Source organism: Miniopterus schreibersii (genome assembly GCF_964146895.1).
Source record: "Miniopterus schreibersii genome assembly, chromosome: 20".
NCBI lineage: Eukaryota > Metazoa > Chordata > Mammalia > Chiroptera > Miniopteridae > Miniopterus > Miniopterus schreibersii.
Genome location: NC_138122.1, coordinates 21,652,667 through 21,678,926, shown reverse-complemented (window position 1 = coordinate 21,678,926; position 26,260 = coordinate 21,652,667). Strand labels below are relative to the sequence as shown.

The 26,260-nt window shown below is 47.7% G+C and overlaps 2 protein-coding genes across 3 annotated transcripts; one reads left to right on the top strand and one right to left on the bottom strand.

The window, feature by feature from the left end:
* Positions 1–61: 61 nt before the first annotated feature.
* RFC5 (replication factor C subunit 5) lies at positions 62–9,788 on the top strand (the record flags this gene model as incomplete). Its single annotated transcript, XM_081123348.1, has 11 exons — positions 62–216; positions 1,747–1,811; positions 2,069–2,205; positions 3,356–3,435; positions 4,315–4,388; positions 5,498–5,657; positions 6,350–6,431; positions 6,851–6,980; positions 7,535–7,612; positions 8,645–8,699; positions 9,692–9,788. Exons 1-11 carry the CDS (start codon positions 152–154, stop codon positions 9,786–9,788), a joined length of 1,023 nt encoding a protein of 340 aa, XP_080979474.1. The 5' UTR covers positions 62–151.
* Positions 9,789–11,381: 1,593 nt separating this feature from the next.
* On the bottom strand, positions 11,382–25,444 carry WSB2 (WD repeat and SOCS box containing 2). 2 transcript variants are annotated; one of them, XM_081123347.1, is made up of 9 exons: positions 25,261–25,444; positions 19,488–19,656; positions 17,405–17,649; positions 17,112–17,243; positions 15,266–15,366; positions 14,007–14,179; positions 13,206–13,316; positions 12,976–13,083; positions 11,382–12,362 (listed from the first exon to the last, which is right to left on the bottom strand). In XM_081123347.1, exons 1-9 carry the CDS (start codon positions 25,271–25,273, stop codon positions 12,200–12,202), a joined length of 1,215 nt encoding a protein of 404 aa, XP_080979473.1. In that variant the 5' UTR covers positions 25,274–25,444; the 3' UTR covers positions 11,382–12,199. The 2 variants fall into 2 exon arrangements, with proteins under 2 accessions (XP_080979473.1, XP_080979472.1); XM_081123346.1 differs by lacking the exon at positions 25,261–25,444 and having other exon boundaries at positions 19,488–22,109.
* Positions 25,445–26,260: the final 816 nt, after the last annotated feature.

Sequence of the window (26,260 nt, the reverse complement as noted above, 5' to 3'; positions counted from 1 at the left end):
AGGGGGCGGGGCCTAGAGAGGAAGTCGGAAGTAGCGGGTAAACCTCGCGAGAGTTGCTTTTGCGCGCGAACTCTTAAGTGCGCTGGTCTCTGTGCGGACCCCGCGGGGACGTGACGACTTCGGGGGACTTGAACCCCTTCGTCACCCCGCCATGGAAACCTCGGCGCACAAGCAGCAGCAGCAGCCCTCGGCGCCCAAGATCAGGAACCTGCCCTGGTAGGAGGAGGCCCGGCTGCCGCGGGGAAGGGGGTGGGCCTCTGCGGGAGGCGGTGGGCGGCGAGGGTAGCGGCCTGGTCCAGGCCGGGCCTCGGCCCGGCGCCCCCGGACCTGTGTCCGGGGCGGAGCCACAGATGTTCGCCTCGACACCCCCTAACTCCCCAATCCCCCGCGGTGCTTAGGGCTTCTGCCGGATCCTGCCGGCGCTACCCCCGCCATTCCCGTTGCCGCAGAGGAAAGCGGCCTTCGCGCCTGGATGGCAGCGCAGGGGTTTGCCCCGTGTCCTGACATTGCACTGGCCACCGTGCCAAAATGCCCTCGTCGCTCTTGCCAAAATCTTCGATGCGATTATCGGTCAAATTCTAAACTAAGATAATAATGATAACGCTCTCTAGTTAACTTTTATTTAAATGGCCTTCTGATAGATTAGCAGGCACCCTAGTCGCTGTTTGATCTTTACAAAGAGCCTAGGAGGTAGGTATTCTTTAGTAGTCCAATTTTACAATTGGAGTAATACAGCCAAAAGGTTAAATGACTTGCCTAAGGTCCAAAACTAGAAAATAGGTTTGGATTTGAACCCAAGCGGTCTGAATTCGGAGCTTGTCCTCTTAACCAGCCTACTTCCACAGCTATGTCCTCATGACTTAAAGACCAATGGGATTTGGCTTGATTTCAGAAAAATCCCAAGTTCTTGTCTAATAATAACTTCAATTTGTTTTTATCCTTGTAAAAACATGTGACATACAATTTACAGTTATAAGCATTCTAAAGTGTACAGTTTAGCGCCGTTAAGTGTACTCAGCATGTTGTGCAACTATCACCCCCAAGTGGAAAAAACCACATACCCACTAGCAATCACTCCTCATTTCCCCCTCTTTGCCCCTGACAACCACTAATCTACTTTCCGTCTCTATGAATTTGCCTTTTCTGGATATTTCCTATAAATACAATCAATATGTGCGCCTTTGTAACGCTTCTTTTCACTTACCATGTCTTCAAGGCTCATCCATGTTGCAGTGTGTATCACACTCCAGTTCTTTTTATGGCTGAATAATATTCCACTGTATGGATATATCACCATTTATCTGTTTCTCTGTACTTGGGTATGAGTTCAATTTTGAATTCACTTTGAAATAATAGGTGCCCATCCAGGTTGAGATTATAGGCAGAAAGCTGGAAAGGTGAAATGAGAAATTATCAGCCTCGGCATTATTGACATTTTGGGCCAGATACTTGATGGGGGGGAGGGTATGGGGGTTGTCCTTTGCATTATAGGATCTTTAGCAACATCCCTGGTACCTACCCACTAGATGCAGCAGCAACCTCCGCCCAACTGTGACAAATGAAAATGTCTCCAAATGTTCCCTGGGGGACACAACCTCCCTGGTTGAGAACCACTGGTCTGTTATTCAAATGTAAAGGGTTCTGTTTCTCTTCCTCTTTTAGTTAGGGTATAAAAGGATTCTTTTGCACATAACAAGTTGTTCTTGCATTTCTATGTGGTGTAATCCATGCTAAATTGTATTTCAGGGTGGAAAAATACCGGCCACAGACACTGAATGATCTCATTTCTCATCAGGACATTTTGAATACCAGTAAGCATCCATCTGCCCGTTGCTGTTCTAGGTGAAGGACCCGTGTAACTTTCTTGGTGGTGTTGTCTCTGCTGAGTAGTAAGTTTAAAGATTCTGATTGAGCTTTATGGGATGTTGCTGTAAGAGTCGGGTCCTTCAGATTTTTTATTCCTGCCTCTGAGTTAAACATGGGGTTGCGGTGCATTCTGCCCAACTCAAGGGCCCACAGTGAATGAGGCAACTGTCAGAAACTGATGGTGTCTCTTCCTAATCCTCAGTTCAAAAATTTATCAGTGAAGACCGATTGCCACACCTGCTTCTCTATGGTCCTCCGGGGACAGGAAAGACATCCACCATCCTAGCCTGTGCTAAACAGCTGTACAAAGATAAAGAATTTGGCTCCATGGTCTTGGAGGTAAATAGGATTATTCTTACCTGACTAAGTACTCCAGTCTTTTTTAGTTCTGTTAGCTTTTGTTTTAGTTTACAAGTAGTCCTGCTGGTGGTTGGGAGAGCAGCAGACATAAAATAAGGTATTTCCATTCACTTTTTCCTATAATTGATATTTTGGTCTGGATTGGCATTGGCTAGAAGGCAGTTGTAGGGCTATTTTTCTTTGCAGTTGCCAACTTGTACCCGAACACTCAGTGGTCACTCAGTGAGTGGTCACGCAGTTGCTGGCTGTCTCCATGTGCCCCTCCAGATGGCTTCTCCATGTTGCTGTAGCAGGTTCTTGCCCTGGAAGGCTGAGCTGTATTTACTACAAGCTCCCTTGTCCTCTGGCTCCTGGTTAGGTTTGGCCAATAGGGGCCCAGGCAAGAGTGGGGTGGGGCTGGAGAGTGATGCCGGGTCCTTCCCTGGGGGCCACCACAGGCTGACAACATCCCCATCCACTGGGCACATCACACTGCCTTCAGCTGGTGCTGTCCCTCCCCTACTAACTCTTTAAGACTTGGGGGTGGTAATGGGCCCCAGTAGTCCCTGAGGTATTGCGTTGCCCTTGTGGTTTCCCCACACTCCACCAACACCTTTTAAAATATTTCTTCATGTAATTCTCTTCAAAGTACTGAATTTGAGTACGCCATCTGTTTACTGCTGGGACTCCACTAATACACTTAGATTACAAAATTGTAAATATTGTTGATTGCAAGAAAACATTCTTTTGTTCGAGACATTAGAACCTTGCTCCCACACGTTCTTACCTCAATGTATTAAAACTTGGTAACTTCTGGGTTGCTCTGGGTTGTGGTAGCTAAAATTAGCATCCTTCTGCTCGTCAGAGGTGCTGTTCACTGAGACCAGGCCAATTAGTGATTCCTCCAGAGGATGTCAGTGATTGTCCTCAAAAGGGGGGAGGAAAATCAGTCTTTTGCCTTTCAGACTGTAATGATATTATGAGTTTTAAATACAAATGTCATCCTGTTTTTTGAATAGAGATTCTCTCTTAGCTGTTGTTAGACTTAGAGACCTAGCTTGCTTAGTTAGATTGATGAAAAGATACTTTAATTCGTAAATGGTACACAACATGTTTTTTATTCATTCTGGCTTCTCTGTTCCATGTTTAGCTGAATGCTTCAGACGACCGAGGAATAGATATCGTTCGGGGACCAATCCTGAGCTTTGCTAGCACAAGGACAATATTTAAGTAAGAAATATCTACATAATTTCTGTCCCTGGAGATTTTGATCAGTGAGATCATAGAGCTTAATTTTGTGAATCCTCTCCTTTGCCAGTTTGTAAAGGGGGAAAAAATTACTTTGTCAAAAGCAGCCATGAAAAAGAAAGTGCGGGGATGGTGGTAAAAAAATGTTGAAATGCTAATATTGAAATAAAATGTTATCTAAGTCTGTATTAGCGAGTTCTTGGGGGAAGCATTAACTTCATTTTATTAGTTAACTGAGGACCGATTACATCCTAAGCCTGGATGAGCTAGTTTGAATTTAGACAAAAATGAACTGAGATCAGGATGGATAACCAGGATGGTGGTTTAAAAAGAAGACAAAAAGAGCCTGGCTGGCATTGCCCAGTGGTTGAGCGTCGACCTAGGATCCAGGAGATTGCAGTTTGATTCCCGGTCAGGGCACATGCCCGGGTTGCGGGCTCTCTCCCTAGTCGAGGGCATGCAAGAGACAGCCGATCAATGACTCTCTCATCATTGATGTTTCTATCTCTGTCTCCCTCTCCCATCCTCTCTCTGAAATCAATAAAGATATTAAAAAAAAAAACAGATAAAGAGACAGCCGTGAGTGAAGGTAGTGGATGGAAAAAAACAGCACTCAAGTAATAGGATACTGTGTGGAAGAAAGATGAAGGTGCCAGAAGTTACACCTCAGTTCCGTTTAAGAGCTGAAGGAGTGCTGGGGGCATTTCCTCTGTGTGACCACAGATGTCTGCTGTGGTCAGAGTTCCAGGAGAAATGGACTCTGAAACAGAGCCCGAGGCACAAATGTGAAGATGTAGGTTTGGGCCTGGAAGCTGAAGTGAGATGGAAGAAGTCTTTAGACAGTGCCATTTGTTTTCCTAGGAAAGGCTTTAAGCTGGTGATCCTGGATGAAGCCGATGCCATGACTCAGGACGCCCAGAACGCCTTGAGGAGAGGTGAGAGCTATTAAGTACAGGGTGCTGGCTGACGAGCGCATCCGAAGGAGAATCAGGAAATTTGGACATGAGATGTGACATGCCTCATTTCAATTTTCATTCGTTTCCGGCCCAGAGAAATCTCCATATACCTTTCTCCATGTATCCCACCTGATGATCTAGACAAAATGCCTCCTTTCAGGGATTTCCCCTTTCAGCAGCTTAAAGACAAAAGCCCTTTTAGGACTCCTGGTGTTTTGTTCCCCTTCTCAGCTGGCTTCAGTTCCAGGATTGGGAATTTTGTATCATCTGATGGAAGGTTATAGAAAGTCTTTCATTCCTGAACTGCTGGAGGGACCTTTCTGCTGTTGGTACCCTTAGATACAGACTAGCCAGGAAAATTCCAGACATTTAGTCACTCAGAAAGTGACATTACTTCACTCCTTGCCACATAAGTGATTTGGCAGGGAAGGGAGAGCATCCTGTGGTTTGTCTGTGTTAAGGGGCCATTGGTTCTTAGAAGGGACATTCATAATCTCAAGATTCTGAGGCTGCAGCTCAGAAAGGATCATCTCTAGGAGCTTGGGGAGAAGGCGTGGCTTGTGGCCAGGGCTGAGGAGGAGGAGGGAGGCAGAATAGCTTCTGGTCCTAGAAGCTCTGGCAGCCTTTCCCTTGGCATCTGGCTCTGCAGAGTGACTGTCAGTCCTGGCAGATCCCTGTGCAGAAACACTGGGTGCCTGCGGGATGAAACTGGTGTCATGAGCGTCTCTGGATTTGAGTAATTCTCTGCCAAGTAGAATTTTATCAAAAGGGCAGGAACCCTGGATTTCATATCTTAATGGGGTGGAATGGCAAGAGCGCAGGGATCCTGGTGAATCTTAAACAAAAGCATTTTATAAAATTCCGTGGAGGGGATATGATGGTCAGGTTTTGGGAAGAGAACGGGCGATTTCCAGCCCTGACCACTGCAGCGACACCCTCTCGTTAGAGCAGCACCCCCACTTGTTTGCACCCTTGAATTCTTGTTACACTGTTCCCTGTACCATTCAGGCGACCACAGAAAAGTTCAGGATTTCTGGGTCCTTTGAAGAATCCGAATGGACATGAGGCAGTTTTCTTTCCCTTGCCAGTGATTGAGAAGTTTACTGAAAATACCAGATTCTGCCTCATCTGTAACTACCTGTCAAAGATCATCCCCGCCTTGCAGTCCCGGTGTACAAGGTTCCGATTCGGTCCCCTGACTCCTGAACTCATGGTCCCACGCCTGGAACACGTCGCAGAGGAAGAGAAGTACGTACATTGAAAAGCAGGAAAGGTGTGGGTCCCAGGGCCCGAGCGTGTGTAAGTAGGACTCTGGGATGACATTTAAAGGTGATTTTGTAAGCGACTTAGCGGAGCACCTAGCACCAGGGGCTCTTAGCTGCTGCCATCTTCTCTGGTGTGTCACGGACATTCTTCAGAAAAGTCATTTGGTGGCTCTCGTGATTGCGGCCTTGTCCCCTGGAACCCGTCCCAGTTTCCTCCTGTGTCACTGGAAACTGCATGCTGCCAAGTGCCTTCTGCTAAGGCGCCTCTTGCCTTTTTCGACTAGAAGGGAAGGTACTGAGATAATACATTCTGTGTAATCAGATGCCGAGCAAGTAACCAACCTGAACTGCTGCTTTGAAAGGTGCTTGGACCCTGGGATCACACAGCTCGCCAGTGCCCTTTCCTCCCCAGAGCGCATAATTCAAAGCCAGTTGCTCAACAGAGCAATTCCCGGTTCTCAATAAGGGTCTTTCTAGCCTTCGGGCTGGGACTGCTGATGCAAAGCCATCGTCCCTAGGCACCAGAGTGAATTCTAGGTCCCAGGGAGCGGGAGAGCAGTACCCGCGGGTCCTTTTGCTTTCACTGTTTCGAAGCCTTACTCAGTGCAGGCCTTGTTCCCCTGTGAACGCGTGGGCTCCCAGCGGCTCTCACCACTTCTGCCTGTTTCCTTTCAGAGTTGACATAAGTGAAGATGGGATGAAAGCCCTTGTAACTCTTTCCAGTGGAGATATGCGACGGGCTCTGAACATTCTGCAGGTACAGTGCTACTCGTAGCAAATCTCAAGTCGTTGCTTTGGAATAGTTTTTCAAGAAATACATAAGCAACAGTAGGACCAATCTGTAAATTCAGAAATCTAGAACTGGTTAAGGTCTTAATCTTTTAATGTGTCAGAGATCTCCCCACCCCTTCGTGTTTTGATTAATTGAAAGAATAGTTTGTTGCAAACAAGGCAAAGAAAGGGAAGGATTCTGCAGCTGTAACATAGCCAACCAGCAGCGTCCTCGTCCTCGGGAGAGGCCAGCCCTTACCAGTGGAAGTAAATGCAGGTTCCAGCTCTCCTGTGCCCTTGTAATGTTGCTGTCCCCTGCATCGCTGCCTCAGCAGTTTCCTTCTGACCTGCCTGCAGCTTGGCGGCTGCTGTGACAGCCACCGTGATTTCTGTCCCTGTCTGCAGAGTACCAATATGGCCTTCGGGAAGGTGACAGAGGAGACTGTCTACACCTGCACAGGCCACCCACTCAAGTCAGACATCGCCAACATTCTGGACTGGATGCTGAATCAAGACTTCACCACAGCCTACAGAAGTATCCTTTCTTGTGTGCTGCCAACAGCGCTTTAAGTGCCCAAGGCCTGAACTCGCCCCCAGGAGTTACAGCAGCACCTCCACGCTCCTGGCAAGACGGTTAGCTGTGTGTGACTCTGGTCACCTTGTCAGAGGAATAAGATGGCTGTGGGTGGAGTGGCTACTTGTCTTTAGTGCCCGATTCTTCCTGAAGGGCACTGACCTGGGTACAGCTGGAAGCCACTTTATTCCCAGATAGAAGAGATGCACCTTGGGTTGGGAGATGCAATAATTTTCAGGTAGTCCCTGTTCTCTTGTTTTGCTGTGACATAAAAAGCTAGGTGTAGTGATATGAAGCCTCCTGGGGAATGCTCTATCTTCTAGAAAGCCCTTATTGAAGATAAAAGCAAGAAAAATAAGAATTGGGGTTCAACATGTACAGTTGCAGATAGAAACAGCTGTGCTGAGATTAGAAGCCCTACTTTCTAAAGCCACGCACCAGTGCTCTGATTCAAAAGTCTCTGCAGCGCGTTTGTTCTAGAACTTTTCCCCTTGGCCTTAACTGCTCCTCTCTAGGTATCATGGAGCTGAAAACTCTGAAGGGGCTTGCACTACACGATATCCTGACAGAGATACACTTGTTTGTGCACAGAGGTAACTTGCACTATTCCTCGGTTTAGCAGCTATGGAAAGTGTGGCGTGCTCTGCAGTTAAGGGTGATCAGAGAGGGAACCTGAGGCTTCGTTTTTGAAGCAGAGAAACGGGAATGAAGACGTATAACCCTAACTCCTCATTTTTAGTTTTGTTATTTGACTTCATTCCAAAAATACTCTTTGAACCCCTAGAACTGCTGGGAGAGAGTGGGAAGAAAGCCCTGAAGGCTAACTGAACTTCCTCTGAGGGTTTGTATTTTATAGCAACAAGGAGTGTTTCAGTTCACGTTTCTAAAAGGTTATTTTGCCCAAAAGGAGAGGGAGAAGGAAGCCCTAGCTTCATGTAAACTGCAGCAGTCTTAACTGAACCACCTCAAGTTCCACACTAGGTTCTATTTTCTATACAGAGACCTGGCTCTCAACCGTGGCAGCACATAGGAATCACCCCCAAACCAATGCAGTTGGCCTTCTGGGGGAGAACCAGGATCGGTAGGTTTTCGAGCTTTCCAGGTGATCTGTCGTGCAGCCTCTGGAGCAGCTCTTCCCCCACAACAGCCAACTGCAGACAGCGGGCCGGTGAACGCTGCTCCTGCCGGCGCCCTTACAGGCCTCTTCCCGGCTGGCTGGCACGTAACCTTCTGTCCAAGAACACGGTTGGCTCAGGCCCAGCTCTGTACTTTGTGGAAGCTGAGCATAAACTGACTTAAAAATCAATAGTTTGCTTGTTTTTAAAACTGGGACAGCAAGTGAAAACAGCTTTTACGTTAACTTACAGAGCTACCCAGCTGCTGAGAGCAGTGCTGGAGGCTCCCTGTTCTTACCACTTTGGAATCTAATGGGGGGGTTACTGTGAAGACTCAGGAGTGGACAAAAACTGAAAACTCACCCAGTTTTTACTTCCTTAGAGGTGTGGCATCCAGTGATCTGAGGCTGCAAGTAATGTATTATCCATCTGATCTTTAAACTCATACTTCTCTGGGATTTTTTTAAACAGTAGGGAATGACAGACCTCTCGATTTTGTTTTTCCCCCAGTTGACTTTCCATCTTCAGTTCGAATACATTTATTGACCAAAATGGCAGAAATTGAGTGAGTATTTACTTCCCAGTTGTTTTCCTCCTTTTTGCCCTCTCGTGGTTTGTTTCTACTTGCTTGGTTTCAAATTTTTGGTCTAAGTCATTCCTATACAGCGCGATCTGGTTTTTGGTGGGACCAATGAATGAAACGGGAAGGGTGTGAGAGGCTCATTTGAAGAACATGAATGAACTCAAGGAGAGGGTTAACTCAGTCGCATACTTGAGAGAAAGACCTCAAAGGCTTGGTGCACACTGGTCGGGGAGGCCTGCTGCAGTGAGAGCCCCGGGTCTGCAGGCGCAGTCGGCTGTCCAGCTGTAAGGCATCTCCACATACTCAAGTACACTGGGGAGAGGTGAACAACTCAGTTTCCCACTTTGCCTGGCTCAGTAAAGTTATTAGCCCCCAGTGAAGCTGGCGGCTATCATTGAAATAGACAAAAGCATTGGATTCAAAATAAGACTGTCAACATAGGCCAGCTCTAATTGGCCCTCACTGGCTTTCGGGTGCACAAATTAGGTGGCTTCTTATCACCACACTGTGAATGTCATGGTTTTGCTTTCAATGACTTAATCACATAAAAGGTGGAAGAAATGGCAGTGCCGTGCTGTACTGGCTGCACAGAACCTCTACAGTGTTACCAGCCAAACTTCAGTGAGCTGAGACGAAGGACATCGTCACTAGAATTCCTCAGTGCATTCTGTAGGGGAAGAAATCATCCTTAGCCATGTAAATTCTGCATATCTTTATAGAGCTAGAACAAAATTGAGTTCAGAACACTGCGAACAATTTAGACTTCATTTTTCCTTCAAATTGGTGAGGAAAAAATTATGAGTGTTTAGGACAGAGAAGAAAATGTTAGGGGAGCATACAAGATTGACGTCCAGGATAAATTTTTGCCTGCTGGCCTCCCCTTCAGATGTGCAGTCTTTGATCTCTTGTTCTCTTGTCAAAGGGTTGCTGTCTGATGTTCTCTACTCTTACCATTACCTTTTGATTTCACTTAGGTACAGACTTTCTGTTGGCACCAATGAGAAGATTCAGCTGAGTTCCCTCATTGCAGCTTTTCAAGTCACCAGAGACCTGATTGTCTCAGAGGCCTAGATGCTGGCTGAGGACCATTTACTGCAATTCTCAGGCCCAGCAGTGGCTAGAGAACAGAGGACTTGGTTATGGGACAAACTGCTGCCCAGGGTCAGGGGATAAAGCCATTATCACCCCCACTCTTGGAAAATTGTTGTTCCAGGCATGGGTGGGAAGACGTAACAAAAGTACCGTGTTTGTGGCTGTTTGGAGCAGAGATGTACAAAACAATTTTATCTACAACTGTCTTATTGACTGCCCACTGTGTTTTACAGGGAGAAAAAAGCAAACACCTTTATTTCAACCGTAAGGCTTTTACCCTTTAGTTGCTGCGTGACAGGAAGTCAGCCTACCCTTTAATTTTGGACTGTAAGGCTTTCAAATCTATGGCCCCCAGGCCTTCCAACTCCAGATAAACAGCATCTCCCAAACCACGTGTAATCCATGACACTGTCTGTGTAGCTACTTTCAGAGTAGATGTTAACAGATACCTGGCCCAAACTATTATACTCATACAACAGACTCATTTGTCTTACTTTAAAAACTGGTCTTTTTATTTCTCCTCTTGAAGCAGAGGATTTCCTAGCAGGCTCCTAATTGTGGGTGGACAGTAGAGAAAACTTTCCATTAAGCCATTAGGGGTCAGAGGTTATACAACACAGATTTAATGCAGGGAGGGCACAGGAGATTAAGCCTGACTAACCCTGCCACTGCTGGAAGGATTGGGGCCTGTGTACGGATGTAGCAGTTTACCTTATAGCAGTTGTGCTGTGTTTAAAATAAAGCATCTTTCTTGTTGGTTGTTACAAGTGACTCTCCTTTCCTTAGTTATAAAGACACTGATTTATTCACCTTGCATCTGTATGAAACCTTCACCTCTGACACCACAGAATCAACTTTGGAGGCCGTTCTTTGTAAAAGTGTCAAATTCTGACACTATCAAAAGGGAGAAGTTGGTTTTTCCGTCATTCACGTAGGGCTCGCTCCCCAAGGACACCTGCAAAGTTTGAAGCTAATGGCTAAGTGGGGCCTCCAGGAAGCCACCCAGAGCCTCCCGGATTACACTATTCGTGATTCTTCAAGATAACCACAAAGTTAAAAACCTGCCCAATCCATTCCCACCTATCCTGTTGTACTCACTTGTTTTAAAGGTGATTTTTTTTTCTTAATGGAAAAAATGAAACGGAGAACCAAAAGCTTTTAACTTTTTCCTTCAATGAAAGTCATCTTGAAAAGAAATGTCTTTCTTCAGCAACAAAGGCAGTACAGGAGAGATTCCTCTCCTTTTCAACACGTTTTATGTTACACTGGCCTCCATAAAGCACCTAGTAAGAAAGCCAAAGGATAGGATGTTGCATTTCTTTTAAAATAATTTAAAATATATTAAACTTTCCAAAGGCAGATTCTGTTTGAATGAGGTGTCTTGATTAGATAACTATACGTCACTGAAGAACAGTACTTTTAAGGAGCTATATTTGTTTAGGGGTAGAGCTGAAACTGGCTCACTAGTCCAATGAGGTGAAGCAGCAGAGTCAGACCTCGTACACGAGAAGATCAGCAGAAGTGATGACAACACCAATGCTTTACACAATGAAGGAGACAGCTTCACAACTGTTAGACTTAAGTACTATGGTTTTTAGATACCATCAAGAAAAACACAGTTGTACCTTAACATCTGTTGAGAAAATACAAATAAATATGCTAATGAAAGGCAAACAGCTGACAACTCAGCCATCGGAACAGTCATGCAGTTTAGGAATAAATCCTGGGGTAACCTGGCATATAAATTTGTCATCTGCACATGCACACCACTGTTGGTTTAAAAAAAAAAAAAGCAAACCAATGATAGTGTATTAGTCAGGAGCACAGCCTCTGGGTTAATACCTCATACCAGAGGCCACTCCATGAAAACTGCTGGTCAGAGGGGAGCTAGAGGAAGGAAAGACGTGCCAACATCAAAGCAACTCTGACACAACAGGAGAGAACTTGAAACGATGCTACTGTGGCATCAGAACAACAGTAAGTACTAGGCAGTCGCCACGCTTCCTAGGGGGGAGCTGAAACCCCTCTGCCACTACAGAGGCTCTGGAGGCCTAGTTAACGCTCCTTAACAAAACATCAGTAACCGCACTCTGAATCAGAACTACTAGAAAGAATTCAAAACTGTTGTTTCTGCGTGGACTGAAGATTTAAGATAAGGCTCTGTGGCCATGGAAGTGGAATCCCCTCCTCTATGCCTGACTCTCACATGCGTGGGGAAAAGATCCATGACTAGTCCACTGGAGTCTGGTTTTGCTACATTCTACTCACAATCCCAAAGAGAATTTCTATTTCCATCCAAGACCACGTATTCGGCCCATTATTCCAGCTACTCCTTTGCCAGGGTGATTTATCCTGCTACAGAGAAAGTAAGTAAGACCATGTAGCGTTGCTTAGAAAGTCCTGTATGTGAGGAACTCTTTCATCTTCTTGGGGATTGGCAGTGCTAGCACTTGGTAGGTGGTGAGGAAGCTTCGAAGGGCTTTCCGGCATAAGTGCTTCAGTGATGATAGGACCCTGGGAGCTGTCCAGAACTGGACGTGACCATCCCTTGTCCTGAAACAAAGCAGAAACCAATGCATTCAGACAGACCTTGGAAATAGATGTTTTCATGGTGACAGATACTAATGTTTCTATCTGACTTGCACTAGCAGGAGGCTCCAGAGAGTGAAATGTAACCCTGACTGTTGAAATGGATGTAAAAGCTGTGGAGCTGAATAATTAAGGCTGCTAAGAGGACTGTAAGAACTCCAGACACCTTTGATACCAAAGTGCTCTCTCTGTCAGCACAGCCCTTTCTAATTCACACTATGCATTCCAAAGTAACGGAAGAATGCCACCTACTGAATTATAGATGGTCCCTGAAAGGTGGTCTCTGCTGTGACCGCTTTCCATATAAATTCTGCATCATCTTAACTTATGCTTCCTTGCAGGCTTGGTCCATTAGCTGTCATGAATTGTAACTCTTTAATTACATTTAGATTAAATATTAAGAATAAATGGTAACCTATATTGGCAAAACAGAATATTAGAATTTTATGTAATCCTGGATTTCCTTAAAGCTTTCCTCACAGGCAAGAACATTCTAAATGCTCGCTTTCCTTAAAAAGCTACGCGGAGTATACTCAGCAGAAATTGCTGCCCATCTGTTCAGCTAACAGATACATACCCTGTGGCAATAACTCCACCATGTGGAAAAAATGTGCAGCAAAGACCATTGGTCATAGGAGCAAATGCAATTGGAGTTTTCAGTTCCAGGGCCCAGATCCTGAGGAGTCTGGATGAGAAAGAGAAGGACGTTTGCACATTAGCAAACCTGGGGCCAGAGCCCTGGGGAGATGCCACCGTGACTTGCAAGCACTTGCTAAGAGGCCACATAAAGCGAGCTTCTCTTGTTACCTGTCGTCAGCCACCGTGGCAAGGTACAAGCCTTCCGGGGAGAAGCACACAGACCTCAGGGAGCTAATGTGGACATCACTGTCGTCCATTGGGGGGTCGAGCTGGGTGTGGCTGAGGAGAGAGAAGCAGGCAGTAAGGGACGATGGCCGCCCTCTGCCCTTCGTCTTCAAACCCAGGCAGGAGGCCAAACTACCTGGCTATGGAAGGGCTCGGGATGCATCATGTACCCCACATGGAAAACCTTGGGACTTGCGGACTAGAAAAGAAGACTGGAAAAAAGTGCATTTACTAAGGCTCCAAGTGTCTCATGGAGGGGGCTGAAGGGTTACTAACACTCCCTGTGCTAGTTTTCTTATGCAAAGTAGGTCACCCTCCCTTTAAGGCCACAGTACAAACTGAAAGTCTTTTTTAGGCTGAGATGCATGATAATTATAGGACTACCTGTTATTTGCTTCATAAAACAACAGAGATAAAGGAGAAAAACAGACCAAATTTGTGAGAACATGAAAATTCATTTTGGAAATAGCAGTTTCGATGAGAGGAACATTCTGAACTTGTTAGTACAGCTATTAGTAAATGGAAAAAAAGAGTCACTTTGAGGTTTCTTTAGGCTGAATCCAAAGAAGTACAGTCTCATCTAGCAGGAGAGTTGAAGGCACTTAGAACAAGCACTGAATTCCACTGTGTCCCTTCCCCAGGTTGCCCCCTCCCATGCCCCAGACTCTAAAAGGGACAGGTCTAATCCAAGGTTTCTCATCAGTCACCCCACGAGGAAGTCGTAAGCAGGGATTTGGTCCTTACTGGAGTGACCTCAGTCTCTCGCCAGTGTAAGGGTCCCACATGATCACGTTGGTATCATAAGAAGCCGTGACAAGCAAGGCAGAGTCAGGGGAGAAGTCACAGGAGACAACACTGCTTTGGTGGCCCTCTAGCTTCCGGATTAATGTGTAGGACCGCATGCTCCATAGAAAGACCTGTGGAAGGTAACAGGTGCCTGGTTAGGGGTGGAAACAAAGTGCTTAGAGTGTGACCAGTGCCCACTTCAGGCCCCATGGCCAGATGAAGCCAAGGTCTCCACCCCTTCTTTTCTACAGCTTAAATAAAGTCACAGTTCTGAATTCCTGAGGCGCCTAACCAATGGAATGCACGAGAAAGACTGCCAGCTAACATGTACCAGCACTTCCAAGTTCTGCTGCTGAGCCTGTTTGCAAACATGCAGTGTGAGTGGATGAAGACCTAAGCCAAGGGCCATCTTGTCCTTTCATTTATTACCAAAAATAGGGGTCAGGTGAATCTCAGGGATACCAAAAAGGTGGTGGCACCCTGCCACACCATTTTATACCCATGTGTTTATGGGACCGTGGAAACTGGCCCCACCACTGTATGTCTGACATAGCTCATCACTTTAAACCTTTTTGAGAATCATTAAAAACAGGATTTTATTTTCTTTCCATTAAAAAAACACTCACTTTCACATAGTTCCAAACCTCAAATGAATGATTAACCACTTGGGCTGTACCAAATAGTGAATCCTTAACTTTCCCAAGTCAGTCACAGCAAACAGCTCCGTGCAGATACAAAATTCAAACAAACACACTGTTCCCAAACTGTTCTTGGGTTTCTAATACGGTTTAGAATAACAGGAAGGATTTCAGGACAAAGTTGAGCAAGTAGCCATACATTTTATGATCTGAAATGGAAATTCTAATTAGGTAGATACAAATTAGACTGTTCAAACGAAATCTGGATCCATATGTGGGTTGCAACTCTTAAAATCTTAGACTCTAAGGGGAAAAGAAATTTAAAAAGGACCCCTATACTACTTATAAAGACAAACAGGCCTCTGATAATGGCAGCGATCTACTTAAACACATCCTCTTTTGGTTCATGTCAAAGTGCAAATGAAAAGGGAGGTTTGCATGCAGGAGGTCATGGCCCACCAGCATGCCTTCTGTTGGGCTGATCTGCAGACAGGTTTTCAGACACTTGGCTGCTCCAGACCCCCAGGTCTTGCTGAGCTAACCCAACAGAGGAAATGGCACCTGATGTGTGAGACTTACCGACTTTTCCCCAGCTGCAGAGCAGAGCATGCTGCAGTCCGGGGAGATGGAGCAGCAGTAAACCCACTGCAGGTGGCCCGATAACACCTGAATCTGTTTACCTGGCAGAGAAAAGGGGCAGACGGTGAGCTGTCTCAGAACCACAAAGCAGGAAGGCTGAGAACTGGGAGTGATGGGCCGCCCACCCAGTGTATCCACTGAGTTCTCTAGCAACTGGAGTCCCAACGCCCACTTTTTAAGGCAGAGAAAGAAATACGACAGAACCTGTCATTTAGATATCTGAAATCTATTAATACAATATTCTAACACCCAAGGGAAATCACGACCTATTGTTTTACCAGACTCCACACGATCGTCAGGACAAAGGGTGTACACAGATCAAGTTCCACAGAACCCTTTGATAGCAAAGAACATTCTTTTCATGCCTCCCAACCACCTTAATTATACTTTGAACCATCCTTCCGAATCTGAGAGTGTTTACCTTCTCTTTTCCCTGTAATGGTTTCCCCTTGTCACAAGGGTCCAACTCCATACCCTCCCCGCCTCCACCCAATCAGGGTGTCTGGGTGAGCAATGGTGTAATTATTAGGGCCATGTGCTCTGGAGTCAGGCAAACTTGGGTTTGAACCCCGGCTCCCGTTTACTTAGCACAGAACCCTGGATCACTCACGTAATCTCTCCAGGTCTATTTTGGGGAAAAATAAAATGCCCATCCATAGGGAAATGAGTGAATAAAGGATGTAACAGGAAGACCCTGTTAATTCAGATGAAAATAAGAATCCAGATTTTCCATGGACTATCTTTAATAAAAAAGATAAGACTCAGAGAAAATATGAAGACTGTGATTCCATTCTTATGAAATAATGACCCCAACCCGTAAGTTTTAAGAGTGCGAGTGTCCGAACAGGGCCATACAAGTATAAGCAAAATACGGAAAGAAATACGGAAGCTGCTTAGCCGGGTCACAAGCGTACAGGGGACTAAGGAGGGATCAGCAGAGGGACAAAGAAGGGAAAGGCCTCGGGAGGAGGCTGTGAAGCCAAAATGAAAGGAAAAACACATACTAAGAATGTACATGGTCATTTATATGCATTTATAAATGTATGGGTATATATTAATTTTTTTAAAGTTGGTCATGGTTTCTTCAGCTATCCAACAAGAACAGCACCTGCACTCCTGGACATAATCCTGCTCAAGGCAGAGCTGCGTGAAAGCTGAGAGAATTCCTCCAGCCTGAGAGAATTCTTCCCCACCGGGATTCAACTTGCCGAAGAAACGCTGTTGCTAACAGGAGGTTCCCATGACTTCTTCTAGATCAGTGGTTCTCAGTCTGGGGAGACTTTGCCCTTCACGTGGACACTGGGCAATGTCTCAAGACATTTTGGTTCTCAACAACTGTAGAGGGTGCTACTGGCATCTAGAGGGTAGAGGCCGGCGACGATGCTCAGCGTCGCGGAGAGCACAGTAGCGCCCTAACAAAGAACTATCCAGCCCAAAATGTCAATAGTGCCACGGTGAGAACAGGTATTCCACACCATGGTATTTTCAATAAAGGTGATATCTACAGTGGCAAAAACTGGTTCTACGGTCAAAAAAATCTTTTTTTTTTTTTTTTTACATACAAAGCATAAATATGCATTCAGTACATGGATATACAATATTAAAATCATCAAGGGGTGAAGTGGAGTGATTAGGAAAAAAATGTCTGAAAAAGCTCTGAAAGAAGCAAAAATAGAAAAAAAAAAATTGAGAAACACTATTCCAGGTAAAAATGATATTGATAAAGTAGAGAAAGGGGCAAATACAGTATTTTAGGAGTGTCTCAGGAGTTCCATAACCTCCATACCATGTTTATTCAGGTCCCAGATGCGAAGAGTCTTATCCCGAGACGCAGAGACCAAAATCAAACTGCCACTGGGTGTGAAGCTCAGATCTCTCACAACATCTTGGTGGCCGGAAAGATTCAAAAGCAGGAGCCCTAGTGTGGAAGCAGGAGCACCGTCAGTGGGAAAGATGGCGCCCGGTCTGCTAGTCACAGCGACACCCCTCAGCCACATGGGGAGCTGGTGGCCCTCCAAGCTCCTGATTAGACCATGCACACAGGCCTCCAGGACCTTGTACCAGCCAGAAATGACCTACCTGTCTGCACCTCCCAAATCTTGATCTGCCCATCATTGAGTCCTGTAGCAAGGATCAGGCAAGAGACATCTGGCACTTGGGGATGGTGGCGTGCCCAGAGCTTCCTGCTGGGTGGAGATGGCCACGGGCTGAAAGCCAGACCCCAGACAATCTGCCCACAGTCCAGAGTCTTCTCCTTTGGGCTGCCTCGCCCTTTCGCATCATTTTTGCTGTTTCGGCTTTTGGCTTCAAATCCTTTAGGGATGCTGGGGAGAGTAGAAAGTTCTTCATAAGTCTGAAACTGTCACCAAGTCAACCAGCCTTTCATCCTGGGTACCTGAGACTTTAAAGTCCTAGGAACAAACTGGCCTTTGGTGAATTCTGGTCTGACTTTGCTTTTTAGAATTCGTCTAAAAGAGGCTTCCCAGTCAGCAGGCCTATCTTGGCCTTGGCTCGTTCCATCTGTGGCAGCCCCGCAATGGGGTGACCTGCCTTGTGGGGTAATGAGACCACAGATGCTGCAGGGAGCCATACGCTTCCTTAGAAAGTTCTCTCAGGTTTTGGTGAGTGGAAGGAAAGAGGCACTCAGTTTTTTCCATGAGAAAGAAAGCACACTGCAGATTTGGAACTAGGGCAGAACTGAAAGCCTGAATATCCATCTGCAGCTCTCCTGCCTGATGAGACCCCCCATCTCTAGCTTAGAAAATGCCTAAGAAGCAGGGAAACAAATGCTTTTCTTGCCAACACACTTTGCTTGGTACACCCTGATTTCCACCTTCGCTTACTATGTTGCAATCAATTAATGAGGCTCCATCATTTACTTCCCTGATGGTATATCAAACCAGTAGGGTAGTCAACAGAGAGAAAGAACCCACAGAACTATTCAGGGGTGCACTAAACATCTTGACCCGCCCCCTTCTTTTACATTCTACTTGTGATGAAACATAGGCCTAGATAAGCTGAGTGAGATTCAGTCCCTAACATACAGTTCTTCCACCACGCCACCTACCAGATGGTATCTCAAATGCATGAGCAATTAGACAGACTGAAGTTCAGCCAGAAAACCTGAAAGTTCCTGCCCGCGGTACACTTTATCAGAGCAAGTATGAAGTCCCCTGTATTTAGAGTGGGTGGATCAATAAACAATGAACCTTGGCATTATCATTAAACTGATCATAGAAGGAACTGAAAATCATGATTTAAAAAAACACACACAATCTCTGACAGCTGCAAAAATATATGGAAATGCCACAATGTCCTTAACCATTTCCTCATTGCCAGATTTGAAGTTATTTCTGATTTTTAACTACTATATAATTAATTTCATGATGAAAATCAGTGTATGTAAATAGATGACCCCATTTCTGAGATTCCTAATCACTGGAAGAACATTTTTAAGGTTTTTGATGCCCTACTGCCAAACAGCTGTCCTTCCAGAGAGTGCACTAATTTACACCCCTGGGCCCTAGCAGTGTACAAAGTACCCATCTCTGCAAATTCCCATCAGCATTACCTATTATCAAGGCAACAAGTTTCAGACTAAACATAAAAAACGTAAATTTAATATGCAATTTATAAGAAATGCCTAAAGCAAAACAAATGAAACCCTCCAGGGCAGAGGCTGTGTGATTTATTTAGGATTCTCAGCCCCTAGCTCAGTTTCAGGCAGAGAAGATTTGCAGCAATTGTTGGCTAAATACAGACAGAGTTTCCCTGGGACAAATGAAGAATGCAAATGTTGGGACATCAGACACTGGGACCTGTCCAGCCCAAAGAAAGAAAAATATCAGAAACCAACGTGGTCGATGACAAAAAAATAATTACCCAATTTTTAAATGGACAAAGGCTCTGAATAGACGATTCTCCAAAGCAGATATACAAATGTGCCAAATATCAGTAGCCATCCAGGAAATGCAAACCAAAACCACAAGGAGATGCCACTTCACACCAACCCGGATGGCCAAAAAGACCAACAACTGTTCTGACATTTTCCCTCTCCTGTTCTTGGGCAGGAGGACACGGGAGAGTAGGGAGTAATTTGGGTAAGCACTCATGTTTCTCATCCTGGGGACTCCGTCGTTCCTTTGGGTGCGAGAATACTTACAACTGCTCCTCCAGCGGCCAGGGGATCAGCTTGACAATGCAGTGTCCTTGAGACCAAGCGAACCAGGAGCCATCTGGAGAGAAGGCGACACTCCAGGTTTCACAGCTCGACTTCCAATCAAACTGGTGGGGGCGCCCGGGCTTGAGCTCAGCCAGCAGCAGCGGTTCCTCTGGGACAAGAGACACCATGCTTCAAACAAGCACTCTCATTTCCCTCACCACCTCCCTGACTCAGACACAGGAAGCCACAGTCTCCCCATGGCAAAGGGTGGGATTCTGGGAGGGAATGGTCATCTAAGTGACCTGGGGCAGTAACAGTAGCCAAAGGCCACATTCCACGGTGGTTACTCAGTTCTGGCACTCCCCTCTGTTGGTTAACCATGACTCAGTAACCTTTGGAAGGAAGGGTAAACCCAGTGTATGGAGGTCGCATTTCCTATGAATGCCTAAAGAGGAAGAAAGGAGAGAGGACCAGATCAGGACCAGACCAGGCAAGGATGCGGTAGATGGTGCAGATTAGCAGGCTTTCAAATGTATTTAAATTCTCCTCGAAAGAACCTGCTACCGGGAAAGAGGTGAAAAAAAGATTAACTGAAATTCATCAGCATCCTCCCCAACATCCCGGCTAAAATGAAATGTTCAGCACTTGCCCTGCTTCCTCTTGCCTAGATCACTGGATACGGTCTCCCAGTTCCATCTCCCCTCTATTCTCATCTAAACCTTCACCCCATTTTGCCCAGAACTTTTTCCAAGACTCTCCTGATTCCTTTTAACTGCCCCCAGGTACCCTGCTAAAACAAAAACACGCATCACATCTCCCCCAGTTCTTTCAAATGTGTTCCACCTGCCTACACAAGAAAGGCAGCTGAGCCTGGGCTTCCACCCCCAGCATCGGCTCCAGCACCCGTGACATCTCCCTGAACACCACGCACTGGCCACACAAGTCACGCCCCGAGTCGCTCATTCTCGTTCACGCCTCACCAGAATGTAGGCGCCCTTGTTCCAAAATGGCAAGGCGAGTTAATCTTTGTGGCCGCTGGGCCTAGTATGGCACCTTGGGAACAAGAGGTGCTGGATTCACCGGTGCTTCTCCATCGACCCGAAGGGCAGCTCCCTGGTTCATTTTTCTACTGCAGTGGAAGGTTCTCAATGGCTGATGAAGCTCCTAAGTTAAGGGCTTCAGAACTGATTTTTTGACCACTATGATGGTGATACATACTAATATAAAAACTGGCTTCCATCCTGAGGTCACTTCCTGATGTGTAAGTTCCATTTTAACATAGTTTCGAGACTTTGACCCTTTTATAGCTGTTATCAGATGGATACTAATTTAAACAGGACACATCTTTATGTCTTCTCACATTTTGACCTCCTAGAAATCAGTCTTAAAAGTGATGACTTTTCATGGTTAAAAAGGCAGCATTTTTTTCTCAGTGACACATATGGCAATATGATCCATAGCTTGGATTCAACGAAACAGACGGTAAAGATGCATATATGTATATAATACTTATACATGTACTTTTAATACTTTCCAGCATATGCATTATAAGAAAATACATGGGCATATCATGTTTTATAAAATACGTGTGTTGCTGAAAACTGTCTTTAAATTGAATTTTAATAAATCATATCAAACTTTCGGTGGCTTTGCTATTTAAGGATGCTTCTTTTATATTCATTCCCTGAGGTTCTACATGTAAATCTAGGTTTTAAAATATCAAGTCTAAATTGGTGTTTTTACAGGCCCTGGCGATTCCTCCTAGAAATTTGTGTTTGCACGTGTGATCCTTCTGTTTATATCATTATTTGTCTGTAGGAGCCTATTACTCTGGATGTGACAATTTGCATGGTAAGAATATTTTACTTCATATTTAAAATCCAAAACAGGGCTCTTAATGTTATGCAGCAATCTGGCAACAGTTTCTTCCAGATATTTTCTCATGGTGACACAGCCCTGATCTGTTAATGCCTCCTACATGTAGCCCAATGGATCTCAACTGGGTGTAATTTTGTCCCCTGGGGACACGTGGCAATGTCTGGAGACATTTCTGTTGTCACAACTGGGGGCGGTGCTGCTGGTATCTAATGGGTGGAGGCCATGGGTGCTGCTAGACATCCTACCGTACACAAGTCAGTCCCCCCATGGAGAATTTTCTGGCCCAAAATGTCACTAGTGCCGAGGCTGAGACCCCAGATGTAGACACTATTAAATGACACTGTCTGACCTGAAGGTACCTTTTCATCAGCTGATCCAGATAAAAATGTCTCTGTTCCATCCTGACAATATTTACACTTGGTTCACTTCTGTCCTTTGGACACCATGGAGGCTCTCTACATGATCTGAAAAGGGGTCATCCTTGATTTCTCTCTTTTCTTAACCTCCCAATCCAAGTCCATTAGCAAGTTCTATCAAATCTGTTTCCAAAAGGCTTGGCAAACCTAACTTGGCCCTTCATCTCCATGGCTACTATTCTAATCTACGCAACATCACCTCTTACTAAGCAGCCTTCCAACTGCTCTCACTCTGGCCCTACCATCCATTCTCCTTACCTCCCAGAGAAACCAATTTCAATCACTCTTAGAATAAAACACTAACTTCTCACCCTACCCTCAAAATCCTACAGAAACTGGCCCCTGCCTTGCCTCCCACCTGGGCTCATCTCTCTCCTCTCCCTGGCCCTGGCTCTAGCACACTAGCCTCTCACCCCTTAACTGTGCTCAGTTAGTTCCAACCTCAGGGCCTTTGCACCAGCTATTCGTGTCCCCAGGAATGCCTCTCCATGGCTGGCACCTTCTCTTCATTCAGGTCTCAGCTTAAACGACAACTTCCAGAGCCCCTCTCTGACCCCAAGCCAATCTCCTTCACAGCTCCTTACTTTCCTTTCTTTACAGCACAACCACTAATTTGATTATTAACTATCTTCCCCAGCTAGGACGTCAACTCCATGGGAGGAGGGACCTTGTGTGTTTACCCCCAGTTCCTAGCAGAGCTCCCGGCAGAGAACAGGCAGTCACTAAATATTTGTTGAATAAATATACACGGTATACCTCTTTAAATATAAATGAAACAAAGCTCCTTAAACTATTATGATGCCTATGCCAAACAGGTCACATGAAATGCTTCTTAAACATGAGCCGTACCCAGATTTCACACTCTATTTCTGTGATTTGGGGATTTAATCTCTTGCTATTTCAGGCTCCGAAATCCAGGAGCTAAAAGAAGGAAGAACTCAGTGACTCCTGTCTCTTCTTCATTCCTAGGATTAAGGAAATTCTGAAGGGGAGTCTGGGCCCCAACTAAACATGGCTGCTGGAAAAGAAAGCCATAATTAGTGCAGGACTTAAAAAAACCCAGAGCAGAGAGGATTCAGCTTCATCTGGGATTGTACCTGCCGTGGCCCTTCTTGGTGAAAAAGATGAGGGTTTTCTAATTAAACACTGGGATGTGGATGGACACACAGGCTGAATGGAAAGATTTTATTATGGGCCTTGTCTGTGAAAGGAGACTCGCCTTAGCAGAGATGGAAGCTAGGCCTCCAGGCAGCAGGAAGCTGGTTGATTTTTCCTGCCTGGGGATCATTACATTCGATGTCCCATCGGCCTGGAAAACTCCGCCTGGGGCCCCAGATCTTTGCCTGGCTGCTCCACCTTGTCATTCAGGGCTGGGTGCTGATGTCACCTTCTGAGGACCCTTCCAGGCCTCAGGATCTAAAGTGGCCCAGTCATTTTCTTCTCACTCCATTAAATTTTCTTTATAACTAGCACTCATCCATCTTTTCTTGATTACACTTGCTGTTCTTATGTATTTATTGTCCATCTCTTCCCCAAACTTGTCTATCTGTTCGCTGCTTTGGGCCGCGCTGTCTAATCCAGTAACCACTAGCCACTCGTGGCTACTGACCATTTACAATGTGGCGAGTGCGAATTAAGGTTATGTATATCATATACATCTTATCTTGAAGACTTAATACCAAAAAAAACCAAAAACACCCTAAAATATATCAGTAATCATAATTACATGTTGAAATGATATGTTAGTCAAGTTGGGCTGATGCAGATACAGTTTTTAAATTAATTTCACCTGTTTCACTTTTCTTCCGTGGCTACCCGAACATTTTAAATTATACATGTGGCTCTGGCTCACATTCTTTCTCTACTGGCCAGCGCTGGCCTTGATTGCTGAGGGCCTGGCACATAGCAGACACTCAATAAATATCTGTTGAATGAATAAATGAATTCTAACCACTGCTCTGAAGATATCTACTGTTGTCTATTGTAACCTCGTGACAATAGGCTTTATTCAGTTTTAAAAGAATGTAAAACTCTCAGGCTTTTTTTTTTTTAAACAGTAGCTTGGCAGCTCTCAACAGCTCTGCCCACACCCCAAAACACAGCCCTCGATCATGAGGAAAAAACCCAGAACTGGAAACAGATTCCTTCTAAAAAAAAAAAAGGGGGGGGGGGAGGTTAGCTAGCTACAGATCGCTTTCAGATTTAACTATAAGCAGCGGAGGAAAACGCCAGCGGAAGCTATCAAAAGATTCACGTAAGATTCAGGCCAACAGTAAGGGCCATTTATAAAGAGAATTCTATGGGTAACACAGTCCCTGAAAAGAAAGGGGAAGAAAAAAAAAAGCCCTTATCTAGATGGGAAGGCAGAGAAGAGTTTGCCTCTACACCTTCTCCTGAATGCCTGGCTCCAGCAAACAAAGAAATGTCATTTCCCAAATTAAAAAGTTACACCGCCCCAGGGAATACCCTGGATTTCAACCCTCCCACCCACCATCCCGGCTGGAACCCTGGCGGCGGGGAGGACCCCGGGGCCCCGGAGCTCGCACTGCCCGGGCCCTGCTGAGAGTCCCCCGCGGAGGCAGCACGCAGGGGTCGGGGCCCCCAGGATGCACCCCAAACACACCCCGCATCTGCACATCGGCGGGGTCTGGGGGCGAGGGGGCCCGCAGGCACAGGGAGGGAGGGACGCGTCCCCCGCCCCGAGGTTTTGTCTTTGCAGAACAAGGCCCCCCCCACCATTCCCACGGGGATTCCAAGTTCGGGGGGGGGGGGACTGGCTCTGAAGTGTACCCAGCGCTCCCCGACTTCTGATGACAGCTGTGAATTAAGCGGGACAGAAGCGAGCGTGACCCTCGGCCAGGGGCGTCCCCGACACGCAACCTGTCACCGCCTCACCGGGGACCCGCGCATCCGGCCCCACCCGCCCCCGCGAGCCCGGCTCCCCGGGGGGGCGCGGGGCGTCTGTTTACAGACGTTAGCCTGGACCCTTAGGCGCGTTCATTTTTATTGGTTAAGCAAGGACCCCACACCCCATTTTTACGACGAGGCGAGTTCGGGAAGCTCCCGGCCACCCACGGAGGCAGGTTTTTTTTTTTGCCCATTTTGCAGATACAAACTGACACCCGGGGGGGCAGGGGGGGGCAGCGGCCGGGGCCGGGCGGCGCAGCCTGCAGGGGGCAGAGGCGACTCCCGCCCAGGCCGCGAGCGCGGCCCCCGGCGCCCGCCCCTCGGGGTGTCGCCCCCGCGCCCCCGCCGGGCCCCGGCGCCCCCACGCCCCCCGCGCCGAGGCCCGTTCTCCGGGTCCTGCCGGTGGCCCGGGGGGGACGCGGGGGCGGCCGCTGACAGCGAAAGTGAAACAAAGCTGGGCGCCGGCGCGCACCCCGCCGCCTGCCCGCGCCCCCGGCCCAGGCCCGGCGCCCCGCCGCGCCCGCACCCCACCCGCAGCCCCGGCCTGGCCCCCGGCGCCCCGCGCCACTCACCTCCCGCCTCCATGGAGGACGCGCGGCCCGCGGCAGGCGGCGGGCGCCTCAGCCCCCCGGGCCGCCGGCCCTCATGGCGTCCCCGCGCCGGCCCCCGCCCCGGCCCCCGCTCCGGTCCCGGCCCCGCCGAGCCCGCCGCCGCCCGGAGAGGCCATCAGCTGCTTCCCGTCACATGGCGGCGGGCGCGGGCGCGGGCGGGGACGCGGGGACGCGGGGCGGGGCGCCGGCGGGGCGGCCGCGGGCGGGGCGGCGCCGGGGGCGGGGCTGGGGGGAACCGGGGCGCTGGGAGAACCGGGGGGCTGGGAGAACGGGGGGGCTGGGAGAACCGGGGGGCTGGGAGAACCGGGGGGCTGGGTGAAACGGGGCTCGGGGAGAACCGGGGGCTCGGGGAGAACCGGGGGCTGGGAGAACCGGGGGGCTGGGAGAACGGGGGCTCGGGGAGAACGGGGGCTCGGGGAGAACGGGGGCTCGGGGAGAACCGGGGGGGCTGGGAGAACCGGGGCTCGGGGAGAACCGGGGGGCTGGGAGAACCGGGGCTCGGGGAGAACCGGGGGGCTGGGAGAACCGGGGGCTGGGAGAACCGGGGGGCTGGGAGAACCGGGGGGCTGGGAGAACCGGGGGCTCAGGGAGAACGGGGGGGCTGGGAGAACCGGGGGCTCGGGGAGAACCGGGGGCTGGGGGGAGCGGGGCTGTGGGAAGACGCAGGGGGAAGATCGGCGCTGAGGGAAAACCTGGGGGGAACCGGAGGGGGGGGCGGAGCGGCGCTGAGGGAAAACGGGGGGGCGGCTCTGGTGAATGCCGACCCGGTAAAAGTGGGGGGAGCAGGGGGGTGAGGGGGGTAAAAACCCGGGCGGGAAGGAGTGGAGCTGATGGGAAACCGGGGTCGGGGAGACCGAGCACGAGGGCGGGCGGGGTAGTAACACCGGGGGTGGGGTGGGGTGCTTGGGGGCTAGGGGTGAAGGAGATACTGATAAAAAAAAAGTGGGGTGCAGCGGGGAGC